The sequence below is a fragment of the Carcharodon carcharias genome (assembly GCF_017639515.1).
Source record: "Carcharodon carcharias isolate sCarCar2 chromosome 37 unlocalized genomic scaffold, sCarCar2.pri SUPER_37_unloc_5, whole genome shotgun sequence".
Classification (NCBI taxonomy): domain Eukaryota; kingdom Metazoa; phylum Chordata; class Chondrichthyes; order Lamniformes; family Lamnidae; genus Carcharodon; species Carcharodon carcharias.
Window position 1 is genome coordinate 283,871 of NW_024470770.1, and position 15,637 is coordinate 299,507.

The window sequence follows — 15,637 nt, forward strand, 5'->3', positions numbered from 1 at the left end:
GTGTAGATTGAGCTATACTCTGTATCTAACCCCGTGCTGTACCTGTCCTGGGAGTGTTTGATGGGGACAGTGTAGAGGGAGATTTACTCTGTATCTAACCCCGTGCTGTACCTGTCCTGGGAGTGTTTGATGGGGACGGTGTAGAGGGAGATTTACTCTGTATCTAACCCCGTGCTGTCCCTGTCCTGAGAGAGTTTGATGGGGACAGTGTAGAGGGCGCTTTACTCTGTATCTAACCCCGTGCTGTACCTGTCCTGGGAATGTTTGATGGGGACAGTGTAGAGGGAGCTTTACTCTGTATCTAACCCCGTGCTGTACCTGTCCTGGGAGTGTTTGATGGGGACGGTGTGGAGGGTGCTTTACTCTGTATCTAACCCCGTGCTGTACCTGTCCTGGGAGTGTTTGATGGGGACAGTGTAGAGGGAGATTTACTCTGTATCTAACCCCGTGCTGTACCTGTCCTGGGAGTGTTTGATGGGGACAGTGTAGAGGGTGCTTTACTCTGTATCTAACCCCGTGCTGTACCTGTCCTGGGAGTGTTTGATGGGGACAGTGTAGAGGGTGCTTTACTCTGTATCTAACCCCGTGCTGTACCTGTCCTGGGAGTGTTTGATGGGGACAGTGTAGAGGGAGATTTACTCTGTATCTAACCCCGTGCTGTACCTGTCCTGGGAGTGTTTGATGGGGACAGTGTAGAGGGAGATTTACTCTGTATCTAACCCCGTGCTGTACCTGTCCTGGGAGTGTTTGATGGGGACGGTGTAGAGGGAGATTTACTCTGTATCTAACCCGGTGTTGTACCTGTCCTGGGAGTGTTTGATGGGGACAGTGTAGAGTGAGCTTTACTCTGTATCTAACCCCGTGCTGTACCTGTCCTGGGAGTGTTTGATGGGGACAGTGTAGAGGGAGCTTTACTCTGTATCTAACCCCGTGCTGTACCTGCCCTGGGAGTGTTTGATGGGGACAGTGTAGAGGGAGTTTTACTCTGTATCTAACCCCGTGCTGTACCTGTCCTGGGAGTGTTTGATGGGGACAGTGTAGAGGGAGCTTTACTCTGCATCTAACCCCGTGCTGTACCTGTCCTGGGAGTGTTTGATGGGGACAGTGTAGAGGTAGCTTTACTCTGTATCTAACCCCGTGCTGTACCTGTCCTGGGAGTGTTTGATGGGGAAGGTGTAGAGGGAGATTTACTCTGTATCTAACCCCGTGCTGTACCTGTCCTGGGAGTGTTTGATGGGGACAGTGTAGAGGGAGATTTACTCTGTATCTAACCCCGTGCTGTACCTGTCCTGGGAGTGTTTGATGGGGACGGTGTAGAGGGCGCTTTACTCTGTATCTCACCCCGTGCTGTACCTGTCCTGGGAGTGTGTAATGGGGAAGGTGTGGAGAAGGTTTACTCTGTATCTAACCCCGTGCTGTACCTGTCCTGGGAGTGTTTGATGGGGACAGTATTGAAGGAGATTTACTCTGTATCTAACCCCGTGCTGTACCTGTCCTGGGAGTGTTTGATGGGGACAGTGTAGAGGGAGTTTTACTCTGTATCTAACCCCGTGCTGTACCTGTCCTGGGAGTGTTTGATGGGGACAGTGTAGAGGGAGATTTACTCTGTATCTAACCCCGTGCTGTACCTGTCCTGGGAGTGTTTGATGGGGACAGTGTAGAGGGAGTTTTACTCTGTATCTAACCCCGTGCTGTACCTGTCCTGGGAGTGTTTGATGGGGACAGTGTAAAGGGAGTTTACTCTGTATCTAACCCCGTGCTGTACCTGTCCTGGGAGTGTTTGATGTGGACAGTGTAGAGGGAGATTTACTCTGTATCTAACCCCGTGCTGTACCTGTCCTGGGAGTGTTTGATGGGGACGGTGTAGAGGGAGATTTACTCTGTATCTAACCCCGTGCTGCCCCTGTCCTGGGAGTGTTTGATGGAGACAGTGTAGAGAGAGCTTTACTCTGTATCTAACCCCGTGCTGTACCTGTCCTGGGAGTGTTTGATGGGGACAGTGTAGAGGGAGCTTTACTCTGTATCTAACCCCGTGCTGTACCTGTCCTGGGAGTGTTTGATGGGGACGGTGTAGAGGGAGTTTACTCTGTATCTGACTGCGTGTGGAATTAGAGGGAGCTTTAAGTTGTATTAAGCTATCACATGCTACGAACCCTGGTTACACTGACCAGTGGATGCTCTGTGGTCTGGTTTCCTGACTGTAGTTTCGATGTGTGTGACCCATTTTCAGACCATGATTATGTGTCATGAACGTTTGAGAGATGTGTGGCTGCTGATATCAGTCTCGATCTGATTTTCTGACCTGTTCCTGTTTGTTTGTTTAAACTGCTCTACGTCATCCTTCACTTCCGCATTATCCCTGCTTCTGCATATTTATTGATCCAAAATCCAGCACAATTCTTTCCCGGCCGAATACAAACTGTCTTGGCAGCTCAAACCAGCTAGAGGGGCTCAACTGCTTCCTCCATTTCCAGGAAGACATTCAACAACCATTGTGGCATCGTCATGGTTACCGGGTAAATATCTGGTCAGGTTTAAGGACTACGTGTGTACCAGGCACATCCAACAGCAGCTTCAGAGCCGCGAACAGGAAGGGGTTTGGGTCCATTGGGATTGTGGACGGTGGGAGTGAACGGGAAGAGGTTTGGGTCCATTGGGATTGTGGACAGGGGGAGTGAATAGGAACTGGTTTGTTCCATTGGGATTGTGTACAGTGGGAGTGAATAGGAAGGGGATTGGGATTGGGATTGTGGACAGTGGGAGTGAACGGGAAGGGGTTTGAGTCCATTGGTATGGTGGACAGTGGGAATGAATGGGAAGGGGTTTGGGTCCATTGGGATTGTGGACAGTGGGAGTGAATGGGAAGGGGTTTGGGTCCATTTGGATTGTGGACAGTGGGAGTGAATGGGAAGGGGTTTGGGTCCATTGGGATTGTGGACAGTGGGAGTGAATGGGAAGGGGTTTGGGTCCATTGGGATTGTGGACAGTGGGAGTGAACGGGAAGGGGTTTGGGTCCATTGGGATTGTGGACAGTGGGAGTGAACGGGAAGGGGTTTGGGTCCATTGGGATTGTGGACGGTGGGAGTGAACGGGAAGGGGTTTGGGTCCATTGGGATTGTGGACAGTGGGAGTGAATAGGAAGGGGTTTGGGTCCATTGGGATTGTGGACAGTGGGAGTGAACGGGAAGGGGTTTGGGTCCATTGGGATTGTGGACAGTGGGAGTGAATAGGAAGGGGATTGGGATTGGGATTGTGGACAGTGGGAGTGATCCTGATATGTGCTCTACTCCTTTTGGCAGAATGCAGGTGGATCCTGTTTACGATACCCCTGAGACTCTCTCCGCTCAGCTACCCTCACACAAACCCTCCCTCAGCAAAGTCAGCATCTTGGACCGTCTGATCTTCACCCACTCTGTCTGGCTTCAACTCACCATGAACTCCGCAACCTCCCTGCACATTCTCCAACGAGAAAATCCGGGGGTGAGTTTCTCATAACCTTTCCTTCCCATTCCTCCCCCAACACCCCCTTCCCGGACTCTTGTCTCTACCCAGGAGAAACTGCTGTCGCCTGTGGGGGATGGGCGGGTGGGCGGGGGTCGGGGGGGTGGGTGGGGTGTGGGGTGGAGTGGGGGGGTGCTGGTGGGTGCTGTGGTTTCACAGACAGACCCCACTAACCTGCGTCGAACAACGGTGGGACATCGCGCTTTGGCCATTCAACTACATGGGGCGTCGCAGCCCATTCCCCTCCTACCCTCTCCCCATTGGTGTGCGAGCTTTCTGGCATGCCAATCGGGAGCAGGATCCCAGTGGCCCTGAGGCCAACAGGCACCCCGGGCGGGATCAACTGATGGGGCACGAACCGGGTGTGGGATCTTCCTGTGTCCTCTGCAACCTTCCTTACGCTGACGTTTAAAAACTGAAGCTTAGATCTTGTTTCTGAATGGGGACATTGTTGTGGAGACTCGTGGGATTAGCAGCCTGGCCCCATTCTTAGATTCAAAAGCAGCAAATAAGCCTTTTAATCCTAACAGTCTCGCTGTGAAAGCCAGTTTTAAAAACTCCCTTTTAAAACAATGTGTGTGTGTGTGCGTGTTCCAGAGGAGCAGGACTGCAACTTGTGGGCAGCAGTGACACCTGGTGGACAGAGTTTGTCCTCGACCACTCCCTGTGGGAGCGAGTCCCACATTCTCCCCACTCTCTGAGTGAAGGAGTTTCTCCTGAATTCCCCATCGGATTTATTAGTGACTGTTTTATATCGATGGGCCCCTAGTTCTGGTCTCTTCCCCCCCCACCCACACAAAGGGAAACATCTTCTCTACGTCGACCCTATCGAAACCCCCTCCATCATTTTAAAGAGCTCGATCAGGTCACCCCTCTCGGCCTTCTCTTTTCTAGAGGAAAGACCCCCGGCCTGTTCAGTCTTTCCCGATCCTTCCAACCTCTCAGTTTCTGGGATCGTCCTTGTCGAACTTTCTCCAGTACCTCAATATCCCTCCTATTGCTGAAGTAAGAGACGTTGTTTGTAGAAGCTTTCTGTCCTGCACTCACCAGGACAAGAATATCTAATGTAAAGAGAGCAACAAGTTATACTGTATGAGAAGAGAATGCTGATTAGTTGTTTGGAATTTAAGCCAGGCAGCTTGACTCTGCATCACCCCGGCACTGACATTCACCTCCCACATTATTCACCTGTGTGATAGACAGAACATCTCTTTGGCTTGAGGGCACCATGCTGTTAGTGGTGAATACCCACGCGTGTTTCTACTGCATGATTGGCAGCGTGAACCAGCCAGTCTCACCTGTTGCTCAGGTTTTTTGAGGTGTCTCACCCTGAGGTGGACTAGGCACTTTCCAGGGTCTGAAAGTGATGGTCTCAGGCCCGTTCATGAGTCTGTGCGATACACAGCGTGAAAGGATCTGATCAGAGGAGCCATTATCCTGCAGGACGCCTTTGAGGTGCCCCATGGGGGAGGCGATGGCGTAGTGGGATTGTCACTGGGCTAGTGACCCAGGGTAATGCTCTGGGGACTTGGGTTCGAATCTCACCACGGCAGACGGTGGAGTTTGAATCCAATAAGAATCTGGAATTAAAAATCTGGTGGTGACCATAAGACATAGGGGCAGAAATTAGGCCATTCAGCCCATCAAGTCTGCTCCACCATTCAATCATGGCTGATAAGTTTCTCAACCCCATTCTCCTGCCTTCTCCCCGTAACCTTTGATCCCCTTACCTATCAAGAACCTATCTATCTCGGTCTTAAATACACTCAATGACCTGGCCTCCACAGCCTTCTGTGGCAATGAATTCCATAGATTCACCACTCTCTGGCTAAAGAAGTTTCTCCTCATCTCTGTTCTAAAAGGTCTTCCCTTTACTCTGAGGCTGTGCCCTCGGGTCCTAGTCTCTCCTACTAATGGAAACATCTCCCCCATGTCCACTCTATCCAGGCCTTTCAGTATTCTGTAAGTTTCAATCAGATCCCCCCTCATCCTTCTAAACTCCGTCGAGTATAGACCCAGAGTCCTCAAACGTTCCTCATATGTTAAGCCTTTCATTCCTGGGATCGTTCTCGTGAACCTCCTCTGGACCCTCTCCAGGGCCAGCACATCTTTCCTGAGATACGGGGCCCAAAATTGCTCACAATATTCTAAATGTGCTCTGACCAGAGCCTTATAAAGCCTCAGCAGCACATCCCTGCTTTTATATTCTAGTCCTCTCGAAATAAAAGCCAACATTGCATTTGCCTTCCTAACTACCGACTCAACCTGCAAGTTAACCTTAAGAGAATCCTGGACTAGGACTCCCAAGTCCCTTTGCACTCCAGATTTCTGAATTCTCTCCACATTTAGAAAATAGTCTATGCCTCTATTCTTCCTACCAAAGTGCATGACCTCACACTTCCCCACATTGTATTCCATCTGCCACTTCTTTGCCCATTCTCCTAACCTGTCCAAATCCTTCTGCAGCCTCCCCGCCTCCTCAATACTACCTGTCCCTCCACCTATCTTTGTATCGTCTGCAAACTTAACCAGGATGCCCTCAGTTCCTTCATCTAGATCATTAATGTATAAAGTGAAAAGTGTGGTCCCAACACTGACCCCTGCGGAACTCCACTAGTCACTGGCCGCCATCCTGAGAAGGATCCCCTTATCCCCACTCTCTGCCTCCTGCCAGACAGCCAATCTTCTATCCATGCTAGTACCTTGCCTCTAACACCATGGGCTCTTATCTTACTGAGCAGCCTCCTGTGCGGCACTTTGTCAAAGGCCTTCTGGAAGTCCAAGTAGATAACATCCATTGGCTCTCCTTTGTCTAACCTACTCGTTACCATCTCAAAGAATTCTAACAGATTTGTCAGGCATGACCTCCCCTTGATGAAACCATGACCATGAAACTATTGTTGTAAAAACCCATCTGGTCCCCTTTAGGGAGGGAAATCTGCTGTCCTTACCCGGTCTGGCCTACATGTGACTCCAGACCCACAGCGATGCAGTTGGCTCCTAAATGCCCTCTGAACAAGGGTAATTAGGGATGGATAATAAACGCTGGCCTAGCCAGTGACACCCACATCCCATGAATGGATAAAAAATCAATATACATTTCAGCATCAAGCTTGCATGGTGAGCCAATGGCTCGGCCTTATTTGCTGATAAGTCCAATCTTATAGCGTGTGGAACTGTAAATATCCCAAAGCGTGTCCTGAGCAGTGAAGGTCCGCTCGGGGTAGACCCTGGTAGAGAATCCCCTGGCAGGTTTCACAGGTGAATTTGAGCACAGGGTGGAGTTCACTGAGACTTGTAAGAAAATTATCACATGCAGCCGTGGGTTTAAATATTGTGAACATATCACCCACATTTCAGAAATAAGCGAGGGGTAGGGCGTTGGGTGTCATTCCATCGAAGACACATTTCTTATGTGACCCAACAGAGATGTTGACGAGAGCTGGGCCTAGAGGGCACCCCATGGTAATGCCATTTACTTGGGCACACATGATGTCATTAAAGCAGAACTCAACTGTGCGAGTTGCCAAGTGAACAGTGATTGATGCAATGCTGGTGGGTCTAGATCACCATGATGTAGTACTGCAGCACTAATATCCATGGCTTCCTCAAGTGGAACACCGGTGAATGGGCTAGCAATGTCCAATGAGCATATACCCACAGTGTTGCTATCGATAAGCAAATCCCCTATGGTCTTCACAGATTCTTCACTGTGTGTCGGGAAAACTTGTTCCAAACTGGTTATAGCAATTCACCCAATCCTTTGTCCAATTGATGTTGTGTGGATAAAGCAGGGTGTAAAGAGACACCACTGCTGTGTGTCTCGGGTGGCCCCTACTTACACGGACACCCAAACCAGTAATGTGGTGTATGAATTTCAGTGCCAGTGTGATACGAGGTGGGTTTGCAGGTCCCAAAGACTGGCAGATCGTATCAAACAGCTTGTTCCAGCCGCTGTTCACATGGGCAAGGTAGAGACCCCACCCAACCGGCCTGCACTTGCAAAACTCAAAGCACAGAGTCCAACATGAGGTGTGATTCCACGATTGGACAACATTTGCTAAATAATCCTCAATGTGCTAAAGGTTACACTGACAACCAATTTAAGATTGCCAGTAGAGCTCGCTGTGTGGTGCGTTTGTGTGTACTGGAAGCTACACAGATCAATGCTCCTTGCAGGCGGCAAGAACGTGTACACACATAGCGCCTGTTTCAGCCAAACAAAGTAAGTGACAGCCATTCGCAGGTTTATTCCTCAGGACAAGTCAGGGTCAAGTTGCCTGGTTTAAATTGTGAACAATCACTATAAACTGGTGCATTCTCCATGGCAACGCCTCTACCAATCAGAGCCCATTTGCCAGCCAATCAGCACCCTTTTCTCAAACAGTACAAATTGTTGTTCCTTTAATTTTGATATTCTTGTGAGTTGTCCTGATGAGTCCAAGGTGAAAAGCTTCGACAAAAAAAAATCCCTTTTTTCAGCAACACTCAAATTCTGTCTCACCAAACATTTAAATACTTCTTCTAAAATGGAGACCAGAACCTGAACAGTAACTCCGAGTGTGGGATAGAGAGACCGGGACTGTGCACGGTAACTCCGAGTGTGGGATAGAGAGACTGGGACTGTGCACGGTAACTCCGAGTGTGGGATACGGAGACCGGGACTGTGCGCGGTAACTCCGAGTGTGGGATAGAGAGACCGGGACTGTGCGCGGTAACTCCGAGTGTGGGATAGAGAGACCGGGACTGTGCGCGGTAACTCCGAGTGTGAGACAGAGAGACCGGGACTGTGCGCGGTAACTCCGAGTGTGGGATACGGAGACCGGGACTGTGCGCGGTAACTCCGAGTGTGGGATACGGAGACCGGGACTGTGCGCGGTAACTCTGAGTGTGGGATAGAGAGACAGGGACTATGCATGGTAACTCCGAGTGTGGGATACGGAGACCGGGACTGTGCGCGGTAACTCTGAGTGTGGTCTAACCAAGGTTCTATACAACTTTAACATGAATTCTAACTTTTAATTTCCATGTGTCTAGTGATAAAGCCCAGTTCTTGTTTGGAGTTTTTGTTATGGTCACTGTTAATGCTATTGCTCCTTATAATGATTTGTGAATGTATAGCCCTAGATTCCTCTCCTTCTCTCCCCCACCGACACGTGATGAAGTGATGACATTACCACTGGAACATGTGTGTGCCGCTATACATGTCCCAACACGTGTGGCCTTTTAATTTCATTTAACGAGATGTACATTCCTTTGGGAATTTTGTGTGTCCCGGCCCTTTAACAATGAGTGTGATTCCCCCCATGGCAGATCTTCCTGGTGCGGAAGTCAGCGACGTCCCAGAAGAAAGTCCTGTCCGTCAGGCTGTCCGACGATTCTGACCCCTCCTTTGTGCATGACTTTATCATCAACGAGGATCCCAGCAATGCCAGTGAGTGAGATCTGTCCATCAGCTATTCTAGAACGTTCTGGATTGTGCTCGCCTGCTAGGTATTCTAGAATGGTCTGGATTGTGTTTGCCTGCTGGGTATTCTAGAACGTTCTGGATTGTGCCTGCCGGCTGGGTATTCTAGAAAGTTCTGGATTGTGCCCGCCTGCTGGGTATTCTAGAAAGTTCTGGATTGTGTCTGCCTGCAAGGTGTTCTAGAAAGTTCTGGGTTGTGCCCGCCTGCTAGGTGTTCTAGAACACTCTGGATTGTGCCAGCCTGCTAGGTGTTCTAGAACATTCTGGATTGCGCCTGCCTGCTAGGTATTCTAGAAAGTTCTGGATTGTGCCCATCCACTGGGTATTCTAGAAAGGCTTTGAATTGCACACAACTTCCAGACATTCTGGAAGGTTCCAAATTGTACCCTTCCCCCAGGTATTCTGGAAGGTTCTGGGTTGTGCCCTTAATGCTTAATGCTGTCACAACCTCTGCCCCTTGACACTGACATGGCAGTGTCACAATGTTTAACCCGAGCAGTTTAGGTTCTGCCAGGGTCACTCAGCTCCTGACCTCATTCCAGCCTTGGTTCAAACATGGATAGCAGAGCTGAACTCCCGAGGTGAGGTGAGAGTGACTGCCCTTGACATCGAGGCAGCATTTGACCGAGTGTGGCATCAAGGAGCCCCAGCAAAACTGGAGTCAATGGGAATCAGGGGGAAAACTCTCCGCTGGTTGGAGTCACACCCAGCACAAAGGGAGATGGTTGTGGTTGTTGGAGGTCAGTCATCTCAGCTCCGGGACATCACTGCAGGAGTTCCTCAGGTTAGTGTCCTCGGCCCAACCATCTTCAGCTGCTTCATCAATGACCTTCCTTCCATCATAAGGTCAGAAGTGGGGATGTTCGCTGATGATTGCACAATGTTCAGCACCATTCGCAACTCCTCAGATACTGAAGCAGTCCATGTCCAAATGCAGCAAGACCTGGACAATATCCAGGCTTGTGATGACAAGTGGTAAGTAACATTCACACCGCACAAGTGTCAGGCAATGACCATCTCCAACAAGAGAATCTAACCATCTCCCCTAGACATTCAATGGTATTATCATCACTGAATCCCCACTATCAACATCCTGGGGGTTACCATTGACCAGAAACTGAACTGGACCCAGCCATATAAATACTGTGGCTACAAGAGCAGGTCAGAGGCTGGGAATCCTGCAGTGAGTAACTCACCTCCTGACTCCCCAAAGACTGTCCACCATCTACAAGGCACAAGTCAGGAGTGGGATGGAATACTCCCCACTTGCCTGGATGAGTGCAGCTCCCACAACGCTCAAGAAGCTCAACAGCATCCAGGACAAAGCAGCCCCGCTTGATTGGCACCCCATCCACAAACATTCACTCCCTCCCCCACCGACACACAGTAGCAGCAGTGTGTGTACCATCTACAAGATGCACTGCAGGAACTCACCAAGGCTCCTCAGACAGCACCTTCCAAACCCACGACCACTACCATCTAGAAGGACAAAGGCAGCAGACACATGGGGAACACCACCACCTGGAAGTTCCTCTCCAAGTCACTCACCATCCTGACTTGGAAATATATCGGCCGTTCCTTCACTGTCGCTGGGTCAAAATCCTGGAACTCCCTCCCTAACAGCACGGTGGGTGTACCTACACCACATGGACTGCAGCGGTTCAAGAAGGTAGCTCACCACCCCCTTCTCAAGGGGCAATTAGGGATGGGCAATAAATGCTGGGCCCAGCCAGCGATGCCCACATCCTGTGAATGAACAAGAAGGGCAGTTCCCAGCTTAGCCCCTGAGTGACAGGATGCTGTGGACAGGGGTGTGGAGGGGTTGGGGGTTGTGGGATTAGGGAGCAGGTCAGTCGGGAATATTAACAAACCTCTACCCTTCCCTTGCAGCTTTTTCCTTGGAAGGATCCGGAGTGACATTTGGAGATATCTTCCATCTCATCTCTTTTTATTGTGTGAGCAGGTGAGTCCGTCTTGGTGGCTGGTGTCAGGAGAACCATCAGCCATCTTCACCCCACCCCTAACCCACCCCGCTGTCCACCCATCCACCCACTCACCCCAACCCCAGGATAACCAGAGTCTCAGGCAGGAAGGGACTTGGCAACACTTCAATCAGAATATCCCTCAACCTTCTACGCTCGAGGGAATACAAGCCCAGCCTGTGTGACCCACCCTCGAATTTAACCCCTTCAACCCCGGGACCATGCTGGTGAATCTGCGCTGACTCCCCCCTCCAGGGGCAATCTCTCCCTCCTGAGGGGTGCAGGGCCCAGGACTGGACACGGTTACACTGGATGGGGATCTGAGCACAAGTTACCCTTGTATCCCACCCTTGGAGAGAAAGAGCGGCATCCTTTAGCTTTTCAAATTATGCTTTTAGAGGTGAGCACCTCACTATCAGAGGGTCAATGCTGAGGGAGCGCCGCACTGTCGGAGGGTCAGTGCTGAGGGAGCACCTCACTATCAGAGGGTCAGTGCTGAGGGAGCGCCTCACTATCAGAGGGTCAGTGCTGAGGGAGCACCTCACTATCAGAGGGTCAGTACTGAGGGAGAGCCGCACTGTCGGAGGGTCAGTACTGAGGGAGTGCCGCACTGTCGGAGGGTCAGTTCTGAGGGAGTGCTGCACTGTCGGAGGGTCAGTGCTGAGGGAGAGCCGCACTGTCGGAGGGTCAGTGCTGAGGGAGAGCCGCACTGTCGGAGGGTCAGTACTGAGGGAGTGCCGCACTGTCGGAGGGTCAGTGCTGAGGGCGTGCCGCACTGTCAGAGGGTCAGTACTGAGGGAGTGCCGCACTGTCGGAGGGTTAGTGCTGAGGGAGTGCCGCACTGTCGGAGGTGCCGTCTTTCAGGATGAGACATTAAACCGAGGGCCTGTCTGCCCTCTCAGGTGGGTGTAAAAGATCCCACGGCCACTATTGGGAGAAGAGCAGGGGGGAGTTCTCCCCGGTGTCCTGGGGCCAATATTTATCCCTCACCCAACATCACTAAAAACAGATGATCTGGGTCATTATCACATTGCTGTTTGTGGGATCTTGCTGTGCGTAAATGGGCTGCTGAGTTTCCTACATTACAACAGTGAGCACACTTCAAAACAAACCCTTCACTGTGTGTGAAACACTCTAGGACATCCCGAGGGTGCGACAGGAGCTGGAGAGATGTGGGGATGGGGGGATGGGGAGAGTGGGGATGGGGAGATGGGTGGATGGGGGGATGGAGAGATGGGTGGATGGGGAGATGGGTGGATGGGGGGATGGAGAGATGGGGGGATGGAGAGATGGGGGGATGGGGAGATGGGTGGATGGGGAGATGGGGGGATGGGGAGATGGGGGGATGGAGAGATGGGTGGATGGGGGGATGGGGGGATGGGTGGATGGGGAGATAGGGAGATGGGGAGATGGGGGGATGGGGAGATGGGTGGATGGGGGATGGGGAGATGGGTGGATGGGGAACAGGGGGGATGGGGAGATGGGGGGATGGGGAGATGGGGTGGATGGGGAGATGGGGGGATGGGGAGATGGGGGGGATGGGGAGATGGGGGGGTGGGGAGATGGGGAGATGGGGGGATGGGGGGATGGGGGGATGGGGAGATGGGGGGGATGGGGGCATGGGGGGATGGGGAGGATGGGGGGATGGGGAGGATGGGGGGATTGGGAGATGGGGGGATGGGGGTTGGGGGCATGGGGGGATTGGGAGATGGGGGCAATGGGGGGATTGGGAGATGGGGGGGATGGGGAGATGGGGGGATGGAGAGATGGGTGGATGGGGGTATGGGTGGATGGGGAGATAGGGAGATGGGGAGATGGGGGGATTGGGAGATGGGGGGATGGGGAGATGGGTGGATGGGGGTATGGGGAGATGGGTGGATGGGGAACAGGGGGGATGGGGGGATGGGGGGATGGAGAGATGGGTGGATGGGGGTATGGGTGGATGGGGAGATAGGGAGATGGGGAGATGGGGGGATTGGGAGATGGGGGGATGGGGAGATGGGTGGATGGGGGTATGGGGAGATGGGTGGATGGGGAACAGGGGGGATGGGGGGATGGGGGGATGGGGAGATGGGTGGATGGGGGGATGGGTGGATGGGGAGATGGGGAGATGGGGGGATGGGGGGATGGGGAGATGGGAGGATGGGGGGATGGGGAGATGGGAGGATGGGGAGATGGGGGGGATGGGGAGATGGGGGGGTGGGGAGATGGGGAGATGGGGGATGAGGGGATGTGGAGATGGGGAGATGGGGAGATGGGGGGATGGGGAGATGGGGGGATGGGGAGATGGGGGGGATGGGGAGATGGGGGGGTGGGGAGATGGGGAGATGGGGGATGAGGGGATGGGGAGATGGGGAGATGGGGAGATGGGGGGATGGGGAGATGGGGGGATGGGGAGATGGGGGGGATGGGGAGATGGGGAGAGGGGAGATGGGGAGATGGGGGATGAGGGGATGGGGAGATGGGGAGATGGGGGGATGGGGAGATGGGGGGATGGGGAGATGGGGGGATGGGGAGATGGGGGGGATGGGGAGATGGGGGGGGTGGGGAGATGGGGAGATGGGGGGATGGGGGATGGGGGGATGGGGAGATGGGGGGGATGGGGGCATGGGGGGATGGGGAGGATGGGGGGATGGGGAGGATGGGGGGATTGGGAGATGGGGGGATGGGGGTTGGGGGCATGGGGGGATTGGGAGATGGGGGCGATGGGGGGATTGGGAGATGGGGGGGATGGGGAGATGGGGGGATGGGGAGATGGGGGGAAGGGGGGATGGGGGGATTGGGAGATGGGGGTGATGGGGGAATTGGGAGATGGGGGGATTGGGAGATGGGGGGATGGGGAGATAGGGGGATGGGGGGATGGAGAGATGGGGAGATGGGGAAAAGGGGGCATGGGGAGATGGGGGGATGGTGAGATGGGGAGATGGGAGGATTGGGAGATGGGGGTGATGGGGGGATTGGGAGATGGGGGTGATGGGGGGATGGAGAGATAGGGAGATGGGGGGAAGGGGGGATGGGGGGATGGGGAGATGGGTCGTTGGGGGGATGGAGAGATGTTGAGATGGGGGGATGGGGAGATGGGGGGGATGGGGGGATTGGGAGATGGGGGATGGGGGGATGGGGAGATGGGGAGATGGGGGGGATGGGGGGATGGGGGTTGGGGGGATGGGGGGATGGGGTTTGGGGAGATGGGGGCATGGGGGGATGGGGGGATGGGGAGATGGGTCGTTGGGGGGATGGAGAGATGTTGAGATGGGGGGATGGGGAGATGGGGGGGATGGGGGGATTGGGAGATGGGGGATGGGGGGATGGGGAGATGGGGAGATGGGGGGGATGGGGGGATGGGGGTTGGGGGGATGGGGGGATGGGGTTTGGGGAGATGGGGGCATGGGGGGAGTGATGAGTTATTAAACTGTGGGGTTCTGATCTGTTTGCCCCTGTTGTGTTTATTAAAGGGATGTTTTGCCGTTCACCCTGAATCTCCCTCTCGCCATCGCCAACGCTCGTTCACACAAAAAACTCAAGACCATCTCCCACCTGGGGATAGGTGAGTAACTGGGTTCGAACTCAAGTTCCCAACCTCCTCCAGGGCTGGTCTGGAGATTCTGAGAATTACCGGCTGCTCCCCAATGAAATGTTGGGAAGCGACACAGGGGGTGGGGGTGTAACGGGAAGCGATGGGAAATCGCCGTTTTAGAGAAAAAAATATATCGCGCGCCTTTTTAGAACATTTCTCCCTGGACAGTTGGTCCTATCAAATCCCTTGGAGAGACGAAGAAAGGGTCAAAGTTGAGGAGCGTCCAATCGGGGTTGGTTGAAGATCTCGTTGGCTCCGATTGGCTGGGGCCTCGCACGGACCAGCCTTTTGGGTAGCCAATGGCAGGAGAGCTTGGTTGGTGGGGGCTGGGCAGGATGATCAGTCACGTGACCTAAACCTCCAATCACGATAGGTCAGATAGCCATCACCCGCCATGCATTGTGGGTTTGGATGGTCAATGAGGGGCGGGGGGTGGTGGGAACCCTCGGGTGATTTGGGTACTGAGGCCAATTTTTCTTCGTTTATTCTTTCATGGGATGTGGGTGTCACTGGCAGGGCCCAGCATTTGGTGCCCTCGAACATAATGGCTTGTTCGGCCATTTCAGAGCCAACCCCGTGTGGCTATGGGTCTGGAGTCACATGTAGGCCAGACCCGGTAAGGAGGGCAGATTTCCCTCCCTAAAGGGACATCAGTGACCCAGATGGGTTTTCGCTTACGAACATACAAACGGGGAGCAGGAGTAGGCCATTCAGCCCCTCGAACCTGCTCCGCCACTCAATAAGATCATGGCTGGTCTGAGTGTAACCTCCACCCCACATTCCCACCTACCCCCCGATAACCTTTCACCCCCTTGTTAATCATGAATCTATCCACCTCTGCCTTAAAAATATTCAAAGACTCTGATTCCACCACCTTTTCAAGGAGAGAGTTCCAAAGATTCACGACCCTCTGAGAGAAAAAAATTTCTCCTCATCTCTTTTTAATAAGCGACCCCTTATTTTTAAACTGTGACTCCTAGTTCTAGATTCTCCCACAAGAGGAAACATCCTCTCCATATCCACCCTGTCTGGACACCTCAGGATCTTAAAGGTTTCAATCAACTCTCCTCTTCATCTTCTAAACTCCAGTGGATACAAGCCTAGTCTGTC

General features: G+C 53.0%; 1 protein-coding gene across 2 annotated transcripts in view; it reads left to right on the plus strand.

Moving 5' to 3' along the window:
- LOC121274751 (ras and Rab interactor 1-like) overlaps nt 1-14,512 on the plus strand; it is a 29,149-nt gene extending 14,637 nt beyond the window's left edge. Inside the window, exons 1-5 of one of the 2 annotated variants that reach the window (XM_041182093.1) lie at nt 2,384-2,516; nt 3,300-3,480; nt 8,815-8,935; nt 10,859-10,931; nt 14,406-14,512. In XM_041182093.1, the coding sequence (XP_041038027.1) occupies nt 2,506-2,516; nt 3,300-3,480; nt 8,815-8,935; nt 10,859-10,931; nt 14,406-14,505 (486 nt within the window). In that variant the 5' untranslated portion in view covers nt 2,384-2,505 and the 3' untranslated portion in view covers nt 14,506-14,512. Of the gene's footprint in view, nt 1-2,383; nt 2,517-3,299; nt 3,481-8,814; nt 8,936-10,858; nt 10,932-14,405 lie in introns of those variants that run through there. The other variant, XM_041182094.1, reaches the window with a different exon arrangement.
- The last annotated feature ends 1,125 nt before the right edge of the window (nt 14,513-15,637 follow it).